At 38.3% G+C, this 23,353-nt stretch overlaps 2 protein-coding genes across 9 annotated transcripts in view; one reads left to right on the top strand and one right to left on the bottom strand.

Annotated features, from left to right (window-relative positions):
• s100u (S100 calcium binding protein U) overlaps positions 1-23,353 on the top strand; it is a 282,508-nt gene that overhangs the window by 4,542 nt on the left and 254,613 nt on the right. The window lies entirely within an intron of this gene.
• grb10a (growth factor receptor-bound protein 10a) overlaps positions 8,759-23,353 on the bottom strand; it is a 41,807-nt gene continuing 27,212 nt past the window's right edge. For all 8 annotated transcript variants that reach the window (XM_058405214.1, XM_058405211.1, XM_058405212.1 and 5 more), the window contains 11 exons: positions 23,236-23,351; positions 20,960-21,034; positions 20,442-20,579; positions 19,701-19,811; positions 19,421-19,519; positions 18,939-19,010; positions 18,603-18,719; positions 12,494-12,560; positions 12,260-12,347; positions 12,061-12,154; positions 8,759-11,929 (listed from right to left, as the gene is read on the bottom strand). In XM_058405214.1, the coding sequence (XP_058261197.1) occupies positions 11,783-11,929; positions 12,061-12,154; positions 12,260-12,347; positions 12,494-12,560; positions 18,603-18,719; positions 18,939-19,010; positions 19,421-19,519; positions 19,701-19,811; positions 20,442-20,579; positions 20,960-21,034; positions 23,236-23,351 (1,124 nt within the window). In that variant the 3' untranslated portion in view covers positions 8,759-11,782. The remainder of the gene's footprint in view (positions 11,930-12,060; positions 12,155-12,259; positions 12,348-12,493; positions 12,561-18,602; positions 18,720-18,938; positions 19,011-19,420; positions 19,520-19,700; positions 19,812-20,441; positions 20,580-20,959; positions 21,035-23,235; positions 23,352-23,353) is intronic.

A 23,353-nucleotide genomic window follows, 5' to 3' on the forward strand; every position in this document is an offset into this window, starting at 1 on the left:
TGTCCGGGTGCTAACCCGGATTGTATCCAAAAAACATAAAACCACAGCTGCCCAACTCACTGCAGAATTAAATGTGCACCTCAACTCTCCTGTTTCCACCAAAACTGTCCGTCGGGAGCTCCACAGGGTCAATGTACATGGCCGGGCTGCTATAGCCAAACCTTTGGTCACTCGTGCCAATGTCGGTTTCAATGGTGCCAGCAGCAAAAATCTTGGGCTGTGGACAATGTGAAACATGTATTGTTCTCTGATGAGTCCACCTTCACTGTCTTTTGTGGAATAAAATTCTACTGTACTCACTACTAAAATCTGACTCCAGCTCCACACCGACCCGACAGCTCAGTCTGAGTGAAGTTGTGTTGATCATCTGTCTCAATTATGCACAATTTTATTACTGGAATTTCTAGTGAAATATCTGATATTACCAATTGTTTTGGACAGTTCCTTGACATCATTTGACCTAAATATGCAATAAATCATCCTAGGTGATTTTTGCACTCTCACAGTGATCAATAATTATGTGATTTTTACGTCTGTATATCACACACTAAATATGCACACACTGGTTTTGTCAAATATAACAACTTTTCCGATAAATGGCTTGCATCAGGTTGTTCAGAAGGACGAAGCAGTATCTGAACTTGAGAGGTGCACCATGGCCATGTTTGTCTTTAGAGAAGAAGGAAATCCTCTCCAGGCACCACAGGAAATTGGGATTGTGATTGAAGGTGTGGAAGTCCTTAATGGACTTCATGTCACGCAGGCTTTTCAGTCTCAGTGTCAAGCTTTAAATGTCTGATAAGTCATTATATACATTTGGATATAGCATGTTTCATTCTATTTTAGAGCTTGTATTCAAATAAAACATTGTTACATTTGAATTGAGAGGGAAGTAATTCAACGCAGGCCTTTGTTTCTTGTTTTGTCTGTTTTAAGTATGTTACTATAATATTAATACCTTTTGTGTATTATACCAGCAAGTGATGGTAACCAGCTAGTGCAATATTACAGTCATTGTGACTTTTACATGGAACAAACATGGCATTACCATGAACAGTATTTCCTTTGCTGATTTCTTCTTCTTAGGCTTGCATTTGTTTTAAAGTGACGTTGCATTCTGACACTCAGGTCACTAATGTTGACACGTTTTAAATATGGATAGTGTTTGTGCAGTTCTTAGCATATAGAACATTACACATCTCAAGTTTCAAACTAAAGCAGAGATGTACAGTTTAACATGATAATATTTACCTGATGGAAAATGTTACAGAAAAAATCTCCAAAGACCATAATTGACATGATGCAGTTTTTATTTTTCTGCTTTAAGTGTTTTTGTTGTGCACTACACTTTTTTATGTTTCTGGATTTAAAATGCATTTTGTGGGTAGTAATGTATATTTTAAAATACAGAATAAATGTGTCTTTGGAGGAGAACTTGACTGTCTATTTAGTGTTATTTTGTTAATTAATTTGCCTCTAAGAAAATTATTAGTTTCATCTGAAGTAAAATAGTAATGTATTAGTACATTTTTGGTTGTATTCATGTTCACATTTAAGTTGTTTGAAAGCAGAAAACATGCTCATGCTGTATATTTTTATTGACAATGGAAACTAAGGTTGAATTAACAGCAGTATCCAACTACAGTAAATGCAGGTTTTGGTCAATATTACTTCTGATGACAGTATGAGTTGTGCACAGACAGACACAGACACATACGTACTGAGAACAAGCACTGAATAAATAATGGATTGCTGTATTGAAAACATTTGGGCTCATTCAGGATTTGAATCTGGGACCTGTCACACCCAAAGCGAGAATCATACCCATAGGCCAACAAGCCATCTGTTTAAGCATGTTACAGACTTCTATTTCAGGTTACAGTAACAGTCTACATGGCACTTGACTTTTTCTCATGTTTCTGTCTGCCATTTAGTGGCTAATTTTGTACAGTAGAGGGCAGTAAAGGACAAAAACAGATTAAATAGGTATTAGGTATTCGGTGTGACTTTTTGGAAATTGGAATTTTGGAATTCCAGTGGTGATTACAAAGGATGGGAATCGATTCCACTCAATAATTTTTCATACTCGACAGAGGGAAATAAATTTGGCAAAATAAAAGTGCATATGTGTACAGTGTGTCTTCAACACAGTTAACAAAAGTGAAGGTAAAATTATTGGCCTTTGTTAAGCAAACTGCACCATAATTGTGTCAAAGCAAAATCTATTCTTTTTTTAGATAGTCTCTCTGCCTTAGAATTATGGATATTGTCAGTTGCATGACTGCATTTGCAAAAGCTTTACACTTATGTAGGCAAATGAGAGTAAACACATTCAAAGGCTGAAAGGTGTATTCATGTAGACACACAAAGAGAGACGAGTAAGTGTATATATACGGCAGGGATGTGGTATGTGTATTACAGTGTTATAGGCCTGAACAATGGATTAATAGAGTCCTGTAGGTTTTTAATTTGTCTGGAGGAGCAAAAGATATCAGGATAATATGGGATGGTGTATGGGTACAAATGAAATGTATATTCAATTAATTATAGGCAACAAAATGAAAGAAAAATGGCAAAATGTTGATAACTGTGAATTGTGAATATCAACAAGATCCAGTTATTTAATTAATAATTAGATTATATTAAAGGAGAAGTTCACTTCCAGAACAAAAATGTACAAATAATTTACTCACCTCCATGTCTTTCTTTCTTCAGTTGTAGAAATGTTTTATGAGGAAAAACTCCATATATTTTTCTCCATATAGTGGACTTCAATGGGGCAGCTTCAGAGGGCTCTTAACTATCCCAGCCGAGGAAGAAGGTTCTTACAGTGAGGGAAAAAATAATTTGATCCCCTGCTGATTTTGTACAAGTTATACATTGATTTGCATTTTAATGAGTGAAATAAGTATTTGATCCCCTATCAATCAGAAAGATTTCTGGCTCCCAGGTGTCTTTTATACAGGTAAGGAGCTGAGATTACAGTAGGAGCACTCTCGGGGAGTGCTCTTAATCTCAGCTCGTTACCTGTATGAAAGACACCTGTCCACAGAAGGAAGCAATCAATCAGATTCCAAACTCTCCATCATGGTCAAGACCAAAGAGCTGTCCATGGATGTCAGGGACAAGATTGTAGACCTACACAAGGCTGGAATGAGCTACAAGACCATCGCCAAGCAGCTTGGTGAGAAGGTGACAACAGTTGGTGTGATTATTCCCAAATGGAAGAAACACAAAAGGACTGTCAGTCTTCCTCGGTCTGGGGCTCCATGCAAGATCTCACCTCATGGAGTTTCAATGATCATGAGAATGGCGAGGAATCAGCCCAGAATTACACTGGAGGATTTTGTGAATGATCTCAAGGCAGCTGGGACCACAGTCACCAAGAAAACAATTGGTAACACACTACGACGTGAAAGACTGAAATCCAGTAGCACCCGCAAGGTCCCCCTGCTAAAGAAAGCACATGTACAGGACCATCTGAAGTTTGCCAGTGAACATCTGAATGATTCAGAGGAGAACTGGGTGAAAGTGTTGTGGTCAAATGAGACCAAAATCCAGCTCTTTGGCATCAACTCAACTCGCCGTGTTTGGAGGAGGAGGAACGCTGCCTATGACTCCAAGAAGACCATCCCCACCATCAAACATGGAGGTGGAAACATTATGCTTTGGGGGTGTTTTTCTGCTAAGGGGACAGGACAACCGCACCGCATCAAAGGGACGATGGACAGAGCCATGTACCGTCAAATCTTGAGTGAGAACCTCCTTCCCTCAGCCAGGGCATTTAAAATGGGTCGTGGATGGATATTCCAGCCTGACAATGTCCTGTAGTGGCCTAGCCAGTCTCCAGATCTTAATCCCATAGAAAATCTGTGGAGGGAGCTGAAGGGTCAGCCACAAAACCTTAATGACTTGGAGAGGATCTACAAAGAGGAGTGGGCCCAAATTCCTTGAGATGTGAGATGTGTGCAAACCTGGTAGCCAACTACTAGAAATGTCTGACGTCTGTGATTGCCAACAAGGGTTTGCCACCAAGTACTAAGTCATGTTTTGCAAAGGGATCAAATACTTATTTCACTCAATAAAATGCAAATCAATATATAACTTTTCTGAAATGCATTTTTCTGGATTTTTTTTTTGTTGTTATTCTGTTTCCCACTGTTCAGATAAACCTACCATTAAAATTACAGACTGATCATTTCTTTGTCAGTGGGGAAACGTACAAAATCAGCAGGGGATCGAATAATTTTTTCCCCTCACTGTATCTAGCCAAATGATTGGTCATTTTCTTAGAAAAATTTTAAAAATTGTATACTTTTTAACCACAAAAGCTTGTCTAGCACTATCTCTGGTTTTTACAGTGTTTACAAAGCGAACGTGCAAAGACCAAGGAATTGCAAATAAGTCAAACGCTCTTTACTAACAAAAAGGTAGAAGGAGAATGTCTGGGTGTGTTGAAATCCAGGTGCAGAGCGAGCAACCACAACTTCAATCACTCAGGATTTTGAAGGAAATTTGTGAGCAGTCACGTTATTTTCAAGCGGATGTAATCTTGTAATCGTTTAAAACGATTTTTTTCTATTGCGTGTGTGGGTGGGTGCAATAAATATATATAAAAAAAAATGTGTTTAAATATAATACAAAAATACAGCTTAGGCATGAAACCTTTTCCACGATAATGTGAACACTACTTTAGATATGTTTTTATTCTCCTACTTTGCAGTTTGATATTACTGAGTAATAAATGCTGTTATGAGACCCTCTCTGGTTAAGAAGGTAATAAATAAACAAAATTTTTAGACATTGCTGACATTAGAATAACAAACTATTCACATAGTTTTTAATTTATTATCGTAGATTGATGTGACCTGAATAAAATCTTCACTAGGTTGTCTATGGTATAATGTGCTTCTGGTGTCTCTAACGCTTTTATAATTAAATAGCGCTTATACACTACCAGTCAAAAGTTTGGACACACCTTTTAATTCAGTGTTTTTTGTTTATTTTCTACATTCTAGAACACTACTGGAGATTTCAAAACTATGAAATAACACACATGGACTTCAGTAATCCATATGTAATAACAAAAACAACAGTCAGTTGTTATTTTAGGACACGAAGGTCAGGTGTTCTGGAATAGTTCTTGCAAGAACAGTATTGTCAAGTGCATTTGCAAAACCCATCAAGCACCATGATGAACCTGGCTCACATGAAGACCATCCCAGTAAAGCAAGACCAAAACTGACCTCTGCTGCAGAGGAGAAGTTCATTTAGAGTCACCAGCCTCAGAAATCACCAATTAACAGCACCTCAGATTAGAGGCGTTATGAAGGCTTTACAGAGCGTCAGTAGCAGACATACACTATATTGCCAAAAGTATTCGCTCACCCATCCAAATAATCAGAATCAGGTGTTCCAATCACTTCCATGGCCACAGGTGTATAAAATCAAGCACCTAGGCATGCAGACTGTTTTTACAAACATTTGTGAAAGAATGGGTCGCTCTCAGGAGCTCAGTGAATTCCAGCGTGGAACTGTGATAGGATGCCACCTGTGCAACAAATCCAGTCGTGAAATTTCCTCGCTCCTAAATATTCCACAGTCAACTGTCAGCTGTATTATAAGAACGTGGAAGTGTTTGGGAACGACAGCAACTCAGCCACGAAGTGGTAGGCCACGTAAACTGACGGAGCGGGGTCAGCGGATGCTGAGGCGCATAGTGCGAAGAGGTCGCCAACTTTCTGCAGAGTCAATCACTACAGACCTCCAAACTTCATGTGGCCTTCAGATTAGCTCAAGAACAGTGCGCAGAGAACTTCATGGAATGGGTTTCCATGGCCGAGCAGCTGCATCCAAGCCATACATCACCAAGTGCAATGCAAAGCGTCGGATGCAGTGGTGTAAAGCACGCCGCCACTGGACTCTAGAGCAGTGGAGACGCGTTCTCTGGAGTGACGAATCGCGCTTCTCCATCTGGCAATCTGATGGACGAGTCTGGGTTTGGCGGTTGCCAGGAGAACGGTACTTGTCTGACTGCATTGTGCCAAGTGTAAAGTTTGGTGGAGGGGGGATTATGGTGTGGGGTTGTTTTTCAGGAGCTGGGCTTGGCCCCTTAGTTCCAGTGAAAGGAACTCTGAATGCTTCAGCATACCAAGACATTTTGGACAATTCCATGCTCCCAACTTTGTGGGAACAGTTTGGAGCTGGCCCCTTCCTCTTCCAACATGACTGTGCACCAGTGACCAAAGCAAGGTCCATAAAGACATGGATGACAGAGTCTGGTGTGGATGAACTTGACTGGCCTGCACAGAGTTCTGACCTCAACCCGATAGAACACCTTTGGGATGAATTAGAGCGGAGACTGAGAGCCAGGCCTTCTCGTCCAACATCAGTGTGTGACCTCACAAATGCGCTTCTGGAAGAATGGTCAAAAATTCCCATAAACACACTCCTAAACCTTGTGGACAGCCTTCCCAGAAGAGTTGAAGCTGTTATAGCTGCAAAGGGTGGACCGACGTTATATTGAACCCTATGGATTAGGAATGGGATGTCACTTAAGTTCATATGCGAGTCAAGGCAGGTGAGCGAATACTTTTGGCAATATAGTGTATCTCAATATCAACTGTTCAAAGGACATTATTGTGGATTTCAGCTGCCTTCAGCATTGTTTTACAGTGTAGAAAGAAATAAACATCAGGAAAGAACATGGGATTAGAAGGTGTGTCCAAACTTTTAACTGGTAGTGTATGTAGTCTGTAATCTATGATGTATGCGTTTCATGTTTAGAAAATGACCACTAGATGGCAATAAAGAAATATAAAACCCGGTTACCAAGAGCAAGAGAGAAAACTTGCAACGTGGCAAATCCCTCTGGACAAAGGTGCAACAGACCCACAGTGATGCTGCCTGCACCTTCGGTCTTCAGTCTTTAATCGAGGACAATACCATGGTCATACACGCATGAGCTGTATGTTCATACTGAAATGAATTTCAGTGTTGGGGAGTAACTTGTAAAATGTAACAGTAACTCGTTACAGTTATTTAGAAAAATGTGTAATTAAAATTACAGTTACTTATGAAAATGTTAAAGATTACAAATGGAGTTACATCTGAATATTTTCTTTAAAAAAATATATGTTGAATAAATATTAATTTGTTGTTTGAGTTTGTTAAAGCGGTGCTTTCTGATGATTCTGATTGGTTCTCTGGTTTGAATTTGCGGAGCGTCTGCCAATTACATTAATCCACATTGCCGCTGAAAGCTTTAGGTCAATACACTGTCTGAGAGTGACCACCATGGCGAGTGATAAAAATGTATTTCAGTCCTGGAAATTTAAAAATAATTTCATCCTGAAATCCAATAAGGGGCAAATATAACAGTTTAGTGCAAAATTAGTTTCCCGGCTGTTAAAATGCTTTCAGCATCAAAGGCTTCAATGTTGAACCTGAGGAAGCATCTGCAGGTATGGAACCTAGCCTTTCTTTATTTTATAATATATTTAATGTAAAAACTGCGGCAGACTTCGGGTCCTCCCCGTCTTTCAGCGCGTTCTTCAATCCACAGACCGCGAGGATCAGAGGACAAGTATGTGTGTGTGTCTGTATGTGTGTGTGTGTGTGTGTGTATGTATGCGTGTGTGTATGTGTGTGTGTATGTATGTGTGTGTGTGTGTGTGCGTGTGTGAGTGAGTGTGTGTGTGTGTGTGTGTGTATGTGTGTGTGTGTATGTGTGTGTGAGTGTGTGTGTATATGTGTGTGTATATGTGTGTGTGTGTGTGTGTGTGTGTATGTGTGTGTGTGTGTATGCGTATGTGTGTGTATGTGTGTGAGTGTGTGTATGTGTATGTGTGTGTGAGTGTGTATATGTGTGTGTGTGTGTGTGTATGTGTGTGTGTGTGTGTGTGTATGTGCGTGTATGTGTGTGTGTGTGTGAGTGTGATCAGGAAGACTCGTATTTGTCTTGTTCAGTACTCAAATGTTATACACATCTATGCAGTACAGTGGAATGCTGCATTAAGTTTACCATCCTACCCTGTTAGTGAAACCTTTATTTTATTTTATTTTATTTTATTTATTTATTTATTTTTACTATTATACCCTCATTGGGGGCTGAGCCCCCTCTTAAATGAAAATCCTAAAATCGTCCCTAGCTCCCTTTACCAGGCACACTTCTATTTCTGAACCTTTGACAGTAAATATATATCTCACACTTTTCCTCCTTGTAAATGTGTTGGTATCAGATCTAATATAACTCAGTTATTTTAGCGCTGTAGTGTACATTATGATGACTCTTTACAGATTTTTTTTTTTTCCAAGGCATTGTTACTTGCCAGTGTGTCCTGTCATAGCTATGCAAAGATCTGATTCCTAAAACAGTATTAAACCGTTTTTGTTCTGAAGTCTGGTTTTGTGGCTGTGGTTAAAATTAAATTAATATAATCTTAATTCAAGTGATGAAAGATTTAAAATTCTAACAGTAAACAGAGTTGAGTTCTACTGTAAGGTTAACCCTGCCTGGGATAAATGTTTGGAAATGATTTAGTTGACAATATCCATTAGAAACTTAAAAGTAATCAAAAAGTAATTAAATGTAATCAGTTACTTTACTTTTATAAAGTAAGTGAAAAGTTACACGACTTATTACATTTTAAACAGAGGAACCTGTAATCTGTAACCTATTACATTTCCAAAGTAACCTACCCAACACTGATGAATTTGAAGCAAACCTTGTATACAAGAGTCTCATACACAACATAGCTTAATATAATATAGTTTTATAAAAAGGCTTTTGTGACATATAAATGAGAACAGATAATATCATAATAATATGCACACTGATACAAATCACTGAGAAAGAATATGCAAAGTATACAACATCCATATAACAAGTCAGTCTTCATTTTGTTTGGGAGCCCAACCCATTTACATATTTGTAGATATGTAAATAAATACAGTGTTAGATCTAGTGTTTAAGCTTCACACAAAATATTGCTACTAAAGCTGTTTGAACTGCATGTAAATGCACACAGGATTCACAATAAGTCACCTGTAGAGCCCATTCTTCAGGAGACCCACTGTGTACTGTATTTGAGCTGATTGAAAATTTTAAAAATTTTATCCCCATTGGCTTTTCAGGCTCCCGTTGCAGAGATCACATCTCAGTCTGGTCTGACTGTACATTCTAATCAGCTTGGGATCATGGAGGCTTGACTACAGGATGCACCCTGTAGACCATACATTACATACTTACTACTCTGTGACCAAAATCTGACTTCCTTACCAGCATGGCACCACTTTTGAGTATATTTAAAACACATTATTCAAGTTCATCACTGAAAGGTTAGCCACTGGGATTTTCCAGATACAGATTAAGCGCAGACTCAATTATTCTACTCTGTTGAGAAATTTCTTGGTGTACCTCCTGTTTTTTTCTGTGTATTAGAAAACTAGGACTAACATCAATAAGACTGTACATCTCTTGATCACATGTTCGACCTTCTATTAGATGCGTGTACAGCAGTTTAACAGTCAGCTGTATGAGTTTGATCAAACTGTAGGAGGTGGTCATAGCTGGGCCAGTGTAGGACATGGAGGATTCTGCCGCATTGTTCCTGTGGCATATTCACAGGTCTGAAGCTTGCACTACTTCTCCATCAAAACTAGGTGCAGGAGCAGATCTCCTCATGAAACTGTGCCACACAGATGTAGAGGACTTTTAATTTCTCTCAGAACTCCTGACAATGCAAACATTCTTCTTTGAGTGTTGTGCATATTTTCTCTTTGGCTCCATTTGTATCTTACGTTAACATGTAAATTGACAGCTGTGTATCAAAATCTGGATAATGAACCATCCAGTCTCGCACTTAAACACATTGTAATCAGATTTCCTTTTCCCCAACAAACACACACACATCATTTTGCAAATATGCCAGCTAGCTAGGGAAAATGTTGCCAGCTGTGAACACGCTGGAGTAAGCAGAAGAGTGTCATCACTGATAGTCTGTAAGTCAGCAACATAAACAACTCCAGGTCTTGTTTCTGGCAACTGAATAATTTGTGGTGGATTTTTGGCAGTATTGGTCATCAATGGCTGTGCAATGTAATGCAAACAGACAACACAGATTTTATTTCTACCTGCTGAAATGGTGAGATGGAGGTCATCTAACTCTGAAAGGGGGATTTTTCCAGATTAGTCCACATCAAGGGGATTCTCGAAAGCCAATCACCAAAATATTATTTATAACTCCTATACAGAATATAATTTTAATGATTCAGGATTCAGGAAAGGTATGCTTATGGTTTAGAAGAAGCACCATGTGCACCCCTTCTGTTAAGTTTTTTGTCTGTATGATTAAACATAATTCAGTAAGTTATTTTGCAGGTGTAGTCAGAGAAGCTAACTCTTTTACCACAGTCTATTGCCACCATCAGGTAAAAGGAAAAATTGCAATGTGTTGAGAGAAGCTGCAGGGTAGGAATTTTGACACCCCTGGTCTGACTGATCATAAAGCATTCTGTGTCATTTACTTAATGCTGCTTTGTAAATGATCAGATCTCATGTTAATTCAAGCTACAAATAGGGCCTTGTAACACTTTTCATATGTTCACGTGGCTCAAGGACAGCAAAATGATATAAAGGTTATTCTTATTTATAACTATACAAGATTTTGTAGAAATAATAATAATAATAATAATAATAATAATAATAATAATAATAATAATAATAATAATAACAATAAAAGCTTGCTACATAGCCAGAAGAGGGCAAATCATTGAACTCAGTGATTGTGCTCTGGGTAGTCAAAATCAGCAACTTGAGCATGGGTCAAGTTTTTAAGGTGGCCACGCAGGGCCTGGGTCAAGTTTCCTTAATTCCACCATAGACTGAACTTAAAAATATTGCACTTCAATTAAAATTGACTTTTTGTCCCCCTAATACAAGTAAAAAGATGCATGGCTCAAATTATTTGTTATCTAGCCAGATGTGCAACATGTGGAACTTCCCTTTGGAATGCCTCTGTCTTCAGACTGACAAAATGTAATGCAGCTTTATCCCAGTGCACTCAGGTCTCTAAGGCAACAAGGACATGGTGAAGACTGAGTACAATAAAACAGATGAGATGATAATCAGTATTTCAGGTCTGCTGATCCATAATTTGTTGCATCACCTGTCAGCTGTAATTTTGTCAATAGGAAGCTCCGACAAGGCTCAGTGAAAGTCTGTCTTGCACAATAATCCTATTACCACACAGGAATTCCCCACTGAGGTTTACTCACCATGAAGCCAGGGGAAGGAGGGGGAATAAAATGAGGACAGGGGCATTTTAATGATAAAGTGGGCCACCCGTTTTCAGCTTGAAAGTGCAAAATACTAGGTATGAAATTGTCAGCAATCCCACAAATACCAATCAAAGTTTATCAAGTAACATCACAAGGCATAAGCAAAAGAAAAGATGTGACAATCTGGTTGTGAGAGTATCTTCTGCAATGATGACATCAAGGCCTTCTTTTGGATGAAATCTTGAAGTGACCAACACTGGGTTGGAAAACAAGAAATAAATTGGCAGTGTTATATTAACTGGACAAAGTGAGCAGCTGGTTCTGCAACCATCCCAGAGGCAAGATATAAAAGAATCATAAAATGTTCTTCATGTCTGAGACATCAAAAGTGTCAGCTTATCAAGGAAGAGGGACACTGAGAAACTGGGTTGGTCTTTTGCTTTGTTCTCAGCCATGGGTGCAAGAATGTAGTGTCAGTTCGATCAAAAGTATATGAGGAGGGTCATAAGGCCACCATAGTGCAAGGATGTTTGAGTTTGCAGGGTAGGACTCCTCTGTTAAGTTGGTAGAATTCTACAAGGTGGATTAGATCTATGAACTTGGTGGAACCATCGTCAAGGCTGAAGAAGATTTGACCGTCCTCTTCATACTGACAAGAGAAATGGGATCAGACCTTCAACAGGTTTTTTTTTTAATGTTTGCTCCAGATTTTAAGACACACAGAACAATATGACTCATATTAGAGACATACAAAGCTCAGAATAGAGGATATAGACTTACAGGCAAGATCTGGAAGTGTCTGACCTTCTGGTGATGGCACAGAGTGAGAACAAAAGCTTTTGGGTTGCTTTGACTATCCCGCAAAAGAAACAACCTTCAGAAAAAAAAGACTAAACTTAACAAATATCTTAATTATTGAAGCATTATGCATATAGACACCCAAACTCGCACTAATTTATGTGTAATTCTAGCATCTTACCCATCCACCTGACCCTGCTGCATCATCATACGGTGGGATTCCTCTCTCATGATGCGGCCATGGAACCACAGCTGTGTTCGGTGGATCACTGCAGAGATTATAACTCATATTTTAGATAGCTTTTTGTACCTTGTTATAAAATATATATATCAAGTAAAATGATATAAAGTGTAAATGGTATATTACAGAAATACGACACATGCTGTTCCATGTTAAACTGATCAGCATGCCTACCTGAATTTAAAGAGGATGGATGCGGAGAACTAGGGTGGCCCGATACATTCATTCTCTGACTTCGTTTCTACACAGAAGAACATTAATGCATCATATATAAGGAATGAGATGCACAATAGACCTCATTAAGCAATCGTTTAGTGAAGTAATTTCTAAATGTTTTTTTAGACTTTAACAAACAAAAAAAAATCTGCCAGATTTACTTCATACTCATGTGGTCATGTTGATAAAATCTAGTCACCCGTCCGGTATGCAACTGAAGGAGTGAGACGCACCCGGGAGCAGCTCCATGAATTTAATCTCGTTTCATCATTTAACGGGAACATTACATATTCAATTTCTTGAGACAGCGCCAGAAACGCCAGCAAACTTTGAATGCTAACTTAAGCTGAGTCCGCCGAGGCCTCGAGTCTGACCCCAGCTCTTTTAAAAGAGATGCTTACCACAACGATTCGCGACGAAATTGCTTCACTAAGATCTGAGTTTCTTGCGGAAATCCAGGCCTCTACAGCTACACTTCAAGCCACTATTTCCAATCATAGCTCCAAAATTAAAGACATTGAAACCTCAATTAACAGTGTGGACGAAAGGCTCGACATTTTAGAGTGTCGGTCCCTGGAAAGGGATAATGTGGAGTTAAAGAACAAGGCAGAGGATTTGGAAAACCATTCCAGGTGAAATGATCTCCGTATACTGGGAATCCCAGAGAATGCTGAAGCGCCCAAGCCCTCTGACTTCATGGCTGTGTTCTTAACTCTGACGCCGGAGATTGAGCGTGCACACCGTTCCCTCGCACCCCCGTTTCCGAACCAGAGAAGAAATCCTACGTCTATCACATGAGCATGGAGTGATGCACTACAAGGAATCCAGAATTTTGATATTCCCAGACTTTTCAGTGGAGCTTAAGAAACGGCGAGACCAGTTTAATCAGTCAAGGCCGACCTACACAGCGCTGGTGTCAAATTCAGGATGCTCTATCCCTGCAGACTTCTCCTTTCATTTAACGGCAAATCACACAGTTTTGACACCCCTGTATCCGCTTCTACGTTCCTTACCACGGTGATTAAACCCCTTCAGCCCGGACTCTAATAACTAGCAGATTTTTTCTGGTCCATGTTCGACTTGGGACAGTACTTGAGAAGGTGGCTTAAGTAATATTTCATAGTGTCCAGAACGGTTTGGTTATGTTACTAAAAGACAGCGCTGTCGTAGACTTTATTTACTCTTTGTTTCCTAGATATCTACAGACTACATGTTGATCTTCATCTATATACAGTTTGTTACCCGTGTGATGTTCCCAATATTGTGACATGTTTACAATTTGTTATGGAGCTCTCTTCGCATGTTCGGCGGAGAGTAGGTGCTTGTGTTGGATGAAAATGGGCAATGGTCATTTGACTTATCGAGGGTTGTTGTTTTCCTTTTCTTTTCTTTTTTTTTCCTCGGATTATTCTCAGACTTGTCAAGACAGAGGAGAGTCATTCCATTTTATTTCATCATTTCTTTTTGCTGTTGTAGCCAATGACCACTAACATGTGCAGTGTTCAGTCAGGAGGTTCCAGTGTTAATTTTATTAGCTGGAATGTCAAAGGTTTAAATAGTCTGATTAAACGCAGCAAGGTGTTGTCTCACTTAGGACATTTAAATACTCACATTGGCTTTTTGCAGGAGACCCACCTAAAAAACTCTGATCATGTCAGAATCCATAAGAAATGTATTGGACAATTATTCCATTCTAAATTTTTGAGCAAATCTAGAGGTGTGGCAATTATAATCAATAAGTGCATTCAGTTTTCCCCTTCACAAATTATAGCTGGCTCTTGCGGTAGATATGTTGTTGTTTCTGGCCTATTATATGGGATAACAGTGACATTGGCCAACACATACGCGCCGAATTATGATGATGTAAACTTTATCCAGCAAATATTCTCTTTACTTCCTGATTTAAATTCACATTATCTCATTATGGGAGGCGATTTTAATTGCATTCTGAATCCTTCTCTTGACCGCTCATTCGCCAAACCCACCCAACTTCACAAAACCGCAAGTGCACTTCAGTCACTTTTAAATACCTGCGGTCAAGCCGATGTATGGCGGTTTTACAACCCCACAGCACAACAATATTCTTTCTTCTCCCACGTCCACCATAACTACTCACGTATTGATTACTTCTTCTTAGATAAGAAACTGCTACCCAGAGTGAAATCCTGTTCATATAGCAGTATTGTAATATCTGATCACGCCCCACTTGCACTGTCTCTTCTGTTCCAGGATAGGATGTTTAGTCCCGGGTGCTGGAGATTCAATTCCCTTCTTCTCTCTGATAAGAATTTTTGTGAGTCATTAAAAGAACAGTTAGATATATTTTTAGAGATAAACACCATCCCTGAAACTTCACCTTCTTCAATTTGGGAAGCCCTAAGAGCATATACTTGTGGTCTGATCATTTCGTACTCAGCCGGGGTAAATAGACAACGAAGAAAAAAGTTAGAGGAGTTATCTCTTGAAATTCTTCAGATTGATTCGACCTCTTCGGATTCAGAAATTTACAAGAAGAGACTTAAACTTCAAACCGACTTTAATATGTTGTCAACTTGAAAGGCTGAGAAGTTACTATTGGAGTTGAATGCACCTTTTTCCACAGAAGAGAGTGCAAGCTGTCCAGAGCATGCAGAATTGCAAGACCCCTGGACCGGACGGGTTCCCCATTAAATTTTTTAAGATGTACTCTCAAACACTTAAAACCCCACTAATAAATATGTTACTGGACTCCATTGATAAGGGACTAACTCTCCGTCTGTCTTATATTTCCTTGATCTTAAAAAAGGACAAAGACCCACTTGACTGCGGCTCTTACAGGCCAATTAGTCTTTTGAATGTGGATGTAAAGATACTGGCTAAAATCCTCGCAAAACGCCTCGAGTCTGTTCTACCTGTTATCATACATAACGACCAAACAAGTTTTATTAAAAATAGATTGTCTCATAATATTAGAAGAGCATTGAATATAATTTACTCTACAAATTCACACCCATCGGAGGCTCTTCTTCTGCTGGATGCGGAGAATGGGTGGAATGGGATTACCTCTTTTTTGTGCTAGGGAAATTCGGATTTGGCAACACATTCATATCTTGGATTAAACTTTTATATTCCATTTCTATATGCGCAGTCCGTGTCAATGGAATATTTTCTTCTAATTTTCCCCTGAAACGTGGTACAAGATAAGGTTGCCCACTCTCACCTTTGCTTTTCGCATTGGTAATAGAACCCTTGGCAATTGCCATTCGCACTGAGCAGGCTATACAGAGAATTAAGAAAGCAGAGACAATTCACAAAATTTCACTATATGCTGACGGCATATTGCTTTATATTTCAGATCCGGCTGTTTCTCTGCCTGAGGTTCTGGGAATAATAAACTCCTTTAGTAAATTCTCTGGCTATAAGTTGAATACTAACAAAAGTGAGTTCCAATAAACTTTCAAATTTCTGTTTTACCATTGGGTGCATCAGGGTTTGAAGTCACTCTTCATAGTTTTAAATATTTAGGTATAACAATTACACGTAAATGGTCAGATCTTTTCAAGGCCAATTTCACTGCACTTCTTCAGAGAGTGCAGAAAGATTTTGTTTGCTGGTCAGCTCTTCCCCTCTCTCTGGCTGGTCGTGTGAACTCAGTGAAGATGAATGTGTTGCCTAAATTTTTGTATTTATTTCAATGTGTTCCTATTTTCATACCTAAATCCTTTTTTAAAACACTTAATCAACACATTTCATCTTTTATTTGGAACAAAGGAGCAGCCAGAATTCACAGGGAAATACTTCACAAACTGAAACTCGAGGGTGGGCTTGCCCTTCCTAATTTTTTATTTTACTACTGGGCTGCAAACATACACTCTATACTGTTCTGGTTTCAGAGTCATTTTGGGCTCTGTGATTGGGTACCGGCTTGGATTATTATTGAAGATGGTTCCTGCTCCCCAGCTTCCCCTGCGGCACTCTTGTGCGGCCCTATCACTGCCATCTCACGCTGTCCATATGGTAATCTCATTGTCCGGCAAACATTACGAATCTGGTTCCAATTCCGTACCCATTTCGGCCTTCAGCGTTTGCCGGTGGTTTTACCTATTAATCGTAACCCTCTATTTCCCCCTTCACTTAACGACAAAGCATTTAATTCTTGGCAAAGAGCAGGGATTTCAGTTGTTAACGACATTTACATTGATAATATCTTTCCCAATTTCACACAGCTGACGCAAAAATTTTCCCTCTCTAATGTTTTTTTTTTTTAGATATTTGCAATTCCGAAACTTTATTAAAAATTCATTTCCTGACTTTCCGAACCGTCCTCCAAAATCCCAGATAGATCATATTCTTGAAGTAGCCCTGGACTTTATACAGATATATCTCCACCATCACCACCTCCTCTCTCTCCTTTATTAAACAGCAGTGGGAATCGGATCTTTGCCTTACATTTGAAGACAAGACTTGGAACCAGATCTTGTCCCGTGTCCATACCTCTTCTATCTGTGCACGACATAGCCTCATCCAGCTAAAACTTATTCATCGTGTTTATTGGACAAAAGTGAGGCTGGCAAAAATCAAGCAGGGTGATCGTTGCCATCAAGCCCCAGCTGATTTAATACATATGTTCTAGTCATGTCCGTCTATAACGTCTTTCTGGCTGTCAATTTGTAATTGCTTCTCCATAGTGTCAAAGAAACAGATTGTGCCTTGTCCTCTGGTTGCACTTTTCGGACTCTCCCCAAATGTCACTGGCCTACCTGGGTATACTGCAAACGCTTTCGCTTTCCTAACATTACTGGCTAGACGCCGCATTCTCCTGCTACGGAAACAATGTTTTCCTCCATCTTTCGACGACTGGCTCAGAGATGCAATGAACTTCATTCATTCATTTAGAAAAAATCAGGTATACCATTAAAGGCAACAGCGGTATGTTTTCAGAGACTTGGGACCCATTCATTGTTTTTTTTCTGAAAACGCTAGTAGTACTTCTATATCTTGTCAACATTAAGATGTTACCATAAGGATGTCTTGAATCTGTTGAGACGAGTTTAATTTTATGTGCATGTATGTTTAAACATTTGTCCATGTACACTTAATATCTGTGAATGCTTAACATGCACAAATTTCTGTTTTTTGGTTTTGTTTTGTTTGTGTTTTAGTTTGTTTTGGTTTAGGGGTGGATAATATCTTTCACTATTTTCTTGTATTTGCATCTTGTTGTTATTGTAAAAATCTAATAAATAGATTAAGCAAAAAAAAAAAAATCTAGGTCACCCATAAAATACTGAAGACATTCACTGTACAACTGATTTTCCTTAAAAAAAACCTTAGAATGCAAAGAAATGATAATATGATAATACAGTAATGCAGCTTTGCCATTGCAGCTACCACAGACAAACACATTAACTCTACCTTTCTTTATAGAGCAGGGTTTCTTTTGTCCTAACTGAATAGTGTGTTAATGTGTGGACTGTTCTGGATTACCTTCTTTCAATTTATTAACATGAATTTGTTTAATTTAGTAACAGATTTTCAAATAATGTTCAGTAGATTTTTGTGAGTGTGTAATTAAACAATATACAGTACATGTGTCTGTTACAGATTAGTGCATGAGCGTGTGTAACTTCTTCCAGTTGTATGATTTAAAGCCTATGAAACACATTTGTATAGGAATGCCACAATTTAACACAGGCATATGCTACACTGTATTTTGTTAACAAATGAAAACATTTAATGTACTATTAACTAAGACTAATACTAAGACTTTATGGACAACATGCAAGCCGCATCCCTCACCCCCACATGCACTCAAGGCTTTTGGCCAGAATAAAATTCATGGAATAAAATCTTCAGTATATGTTCGGCTTGGTCAGCTAGTTGACATTATTAAACTATATTTATATGGAAAGCCAATGGAGAATATCTTCCAAAAAAGGTCAGCATTTTCTTTTTTTGAGCAAAAGACAAAAAAGGGAAAGTATTTGTAAACAAATTATATGCAGCTTGATAAATTATGCCTGGTATCTGTATGTGTGTGTGTGTGTGTGTGTGTGTGTGTGTGTGTGTGTGCGCATACAAAACTTACTCTCCAAGTGTGTCCCTCCTCCATTGCTGCACTCATTGCTTCCACAGGGTTGTCAATCACACGGCCTGTCCTCCCAGAGAAATCCATGGCAACTAGAGAATTCTCTGACACACTCCTCTACAGAGAAATCGTATCAGGATACAGACTGCTTCATATACATATCAGTTAGCTGTGGAAACATCTTTGCAGGGTTATTAATTGTCGATAATAAATAACATTAGACCAGATTATAGTGGTCAACAGTGGTAAGCTGTAAAAATACTAAGCGTATGTGAAAGGGTATAAATATATTAAGAAAATGTATGTGGTCAAGTGAAATAGAAGCTGAATGCTCACCACTGGTGTAGTGAAGTTGGAGACTGCTGATTGGTGAGGGATCTTGTAGTTCTGATAGAGCAGAATTCCATACTGCACACAAGTTTAAAACTGATTACTATTATTATTAATCAGCATTAATAACAGTAGTAAAAATAGTAGTAGAATTAAAAGAGGAATAGTGGAGTACATAGAAGTACTATTACTATTACTAATAGAAGTAATAGTGCTGGTGGTGGTGGTAGTAGTTGTAGAAGTAGTTATCACAGTGTATAACAACAATAAATTACTTAAATACTTTTTAACAAGGCTGTACAATATACTATATTTTCATTAATGTTTAAACGTTTGGTGTTCTGTCCAGTTAGAGGCAAGAAGTAATCTTTCTGTAGGTGTATTGATGAAATTCATGGCTTGATCTTCAGGCTCACTAGCTTATAAGACATATTGCATTAGCAATCTACAGCAAACTAGACTGTGTGTGAGTTTGTGTTTGTGTGTACCTTGAATACTCTGAAGCCAGTCATCCAGCAGGTTCTGCTCTGCTCATCCTCAGCACAGAGCATCTTCAGATCCTTCAACTCTGTTTTGCCTTTAGTAGGCTGTTATTAAACCACCAAGTAATAAAAAAAATGAGTGGCCCAGATAATATCTTCCCTAACACAAACTCTACATAAACATGTTTATAGATATTCTATCAAGAGCAAATCATTTTCATTATGTAATAAAGCCAAAAACAAAAACTTATACTCTATAAAATCTCAATTGTACTATGTGTTGTACCTTAATGCAGAACTGGTATTCTGTGGGAGCGTTGTGCACTTTCTTCCCTGTCGTCATGGTGAACACACTGTTCTCTTCCAGATCTGACAGCAACTGCAGATGTCTGGGCTCCTGAACATGCCACATGCAAAATTCTTAGAAATTGAACACAACCGTCACATATAACACCCACAACAAGAAGCTGAAATGACTAACACTACCTTGCCATAAATCCAAATACTGAAATGGTAGGCCTGTGTGACAATGTTATATCTATGTAGCAATAAAATATTTGCTTTGAGTATGCACTACATCACATGTGAGTATGCTGCTATGAGTTCTCTCTCAATGTTTCTTTTCTCTCTTTTTTTTGGTAAATTGCAAGCAGTTAAAATCAATATTACACAAATCCTATGAAGTGGTCATTCATAATCAAAGTTGCATTAAATGTTTTTCAATAGATTCAAAACATATATTAAATGTGTATTTAGTGGAATAACGTTCTCCAAACTAACTGAAATATCTTATTCATAGTAGTGCAGCCTTGTAGCTACATATACAGGCCATAAACCAAAATCTCCTTATCATTACATGACCCATATCTGATCCTTTCACTGATGTCCAAGCATGTGGAATCACTTCTAGATTGGACCAGACTCAGCCAACTATGCACTTTCTGTATAATAGACCACAAAACTCAATTTGGAGATGAGTGCCTTTTTTCCCCAAACACACATAAAGGAACACAAATGTTCAGCTTGCCTTGGATATTCCTTTAGTGGAGTAGTAGAGGCCAGAGCGGCGCAGGAACATGTAAAGCTTCTTCCAGGACTTGCGGCCCGTCTCTTTCATGTAAAGAAAGCCCTGGATCTCAGGGCAGCGGCTGGAATTCAAGAAATTCTGCATGGGGAGGAGAGCAGAAAACCATCTAGAGACTAGCTATTTAAAGAAGACTCCCTCTCCCCATATCTTACACACCAACTGCTATGTATCCTGTCTCACATATGTGTGAAAGCACACACAGCGAAAGTCATGACCACATTTGACTAAAGTGTACTCGTGAGTGTGGTGGGAGCTGAGCTAAACTCACCGTTTCAGATATGTAGGGTTTCCTAGCTGAGTCATATTACAGTAATCATCACTCTTACCTCACTGTACCGCAGTGTGTGTGTGTGTGTGTGTGTGTGAGAAAGACAGAGAGAGAGCCAGAGCGGGAGAAAGAAAGAGAGAGAGAGATCCAGAGCGAGAGAGAGTGTGTGTGTGTGCGCATGTGTGCTCACCTGCAGAAGCTGAGATGGTGGGATTGTGCCATTGGATTCTTGACACCATGCCACCATATTTTCTGGGAAGAAATTCTGAAAGAGAGAAGAGAAAAAGAGCTTTTGTACATAATTAATTATGCAATGCTAGCATGCTCTTCACTTATTTTGTATATTGTTATCATTACCTGCACTGAGGTATTACTTAATACTAACTATAGCTCATCCCTAACATCTCAGCTTTAACCCCTGAAATATTTCAGGACAATTCCAAATGCTTACACACACACACAGTGTAAGTCATTATGAATGTGTCAATTCCTCTATATATAATTCTTCTATATTCAGTACTATCTCAAATAAACATCCTTTAGTTTTAATCACATTTTATAGGCTACCAGATACTATAGTCAGAAAATAAATAATTAAATAAATAAAACACTTTTCTCTAGCCAACTAGCTACACCTTGAGCACAGGGATATTGGACTATTGGGATTTTTCTCTGGACTTCACACATAAAATAAAGTTTTTAATGTTTCTATCTTGTAACAAGGACAGTCAAAAAAGCATTTCATGACATGATTTTGTATTTCATAAATAAAATTTGAATTTGAGTATTAAACGTGAAAAACAAGCATAGATAGACCTGGTGTTATAAGGTCTGTTTAGTAATGGTCTTGGTTCATATACCTTTTAATGCAAACTGTGCAAACACAAAAATGTCTGCTCATTCCACATTTGACTACTCACAGTAACTGTACAGAGCACACAGTGATTTTATTTGTATACTGACTCAATCTCTTTATCATTCATTTTTACATACATTCTAGCATAACCTCCTGAATGTACATGTGCGTGTGTATTTTCATTAAATGAGATCAACTCAATTTCCCAGAATGCAATACAAATTACAACGACAGGTATTCGTTGCAGTCCGCACCCGCACACACACACACACACACACACACACACACACACACACACACACACACTCGTATGGGGAAAGTGTACCACGCATGTGACAAACCTAAAGATGAACACATACCAGACTTATATTGAACAGATTTTGTCACAAAATGAACACAAGCAAGTGAACAGTATTCAGAGGAGAGTAGGAGGAGGAGGCTAGAATAAGCCAAACTTTATACTATGTCACAAACCAAACATGACAGAGAGTGCTGTTGCAGGAAAATAATCAACAAGGAGGTAGAGTGATGTAGCATGACAGAAAGCAAGGGACATTAGCACCCTGAATTTGGGAAATTCTGTTATTGGAAAATAATCAGTGTAATAAAAAGTGTCTTATTCCTCTTACACTACAACAATTTGCCAACACTTATAATATTCAGTTTAATACTGAATGACATTATGCTTTTTCACCTTTTATAATTGTAGTTAATGTTGTGAAACGTTCAAAAGACAAGTTAAGGCTTGTTATCAATTACATGATAGCAACTACACACTACAATCAACTGACATCTTACCAAGTGAAAATATCTTGACTCTAATCCAAAACACATGATTATTAAACACATGTTAAGACATTTTAGTTATTTTAAGCTTCAAAAATTGTTATTCTTTTGGCATATGCACTTTTGATCATTACTAGAAATAAATGTATATCTATATCTAGATACATTTGACTATATTAAAGACACTTTCGTATGCTAAGATATTATTTTTTGCATCTCTCTTTGATTTTAATGACAAAATAAAATAAATAGACATAAAAGAATCCAGAAAAGTACAAACTCTTCTGTCCTGAAGACTTTGCTGTGGTGGAAAACCTACAGTCTGTAAGCTTTTCTCTATTTCTCTGTTAAATAGTCACATATATAAATCTTAGGCTAATCTTAAATTGTAAATCATTAGGCTTTTATTTTGTGGAGTTTCCACCATACACATGGCAGTAAATGAGCTGTTGCTATAGAATATAACATATTAGAATGAGAGCATTAACATAAACCTGTGATTTGACCAGTGTTAGAGCTGATGCTGTAGAAAATGAATCGGATTTGAGAATTTAAAAGCACTAGGGTATAATTGTACTGTTACAAAACTGTTAGTGTTATTTGTTAAAACAGTTACACACCAATCATGCTATTTTTGTTTTGCAGCTACACAATGTTCTCTTCCAGACTACTTGTCAGAAAGGTTAATGAAATGACGAATAAAGGAAAACAAATTATTCAGATTAATAAAATGGAAAGAACAGGAAAAACCTGGATTAATATTTCAATGTCCAGATAGTAAAAAAATATATATTGTTTTATTTAGGAATATGTGGTTTTCTCACCAGTGGGTTTCTGAAGAACTCGTACTTGGCATAGTTCTTCCTGAAGAGAAACTTGCTCTCTGGAGACATGCAGGCCTGCACCTGAACCACCAGTTCATGGTCCTCCAAAGACCTCTCT

This window comes from Hemibagrus wyckioides, linkage group LG12 (genome assembly GCF_019097595.1).
Source record: "Hemibagrus wyckioides isolate EC202008001 linkage group LG12, SWU_Hwy_1.0, whole genome shotgun sequence".
NCBI classification, from domain to species: Eukaryota; Metazoa; Chordata; class Actinopteri; order Siluriformes; family Bagridae; genus Hemibagrus; species Hemibagrus wyckioides.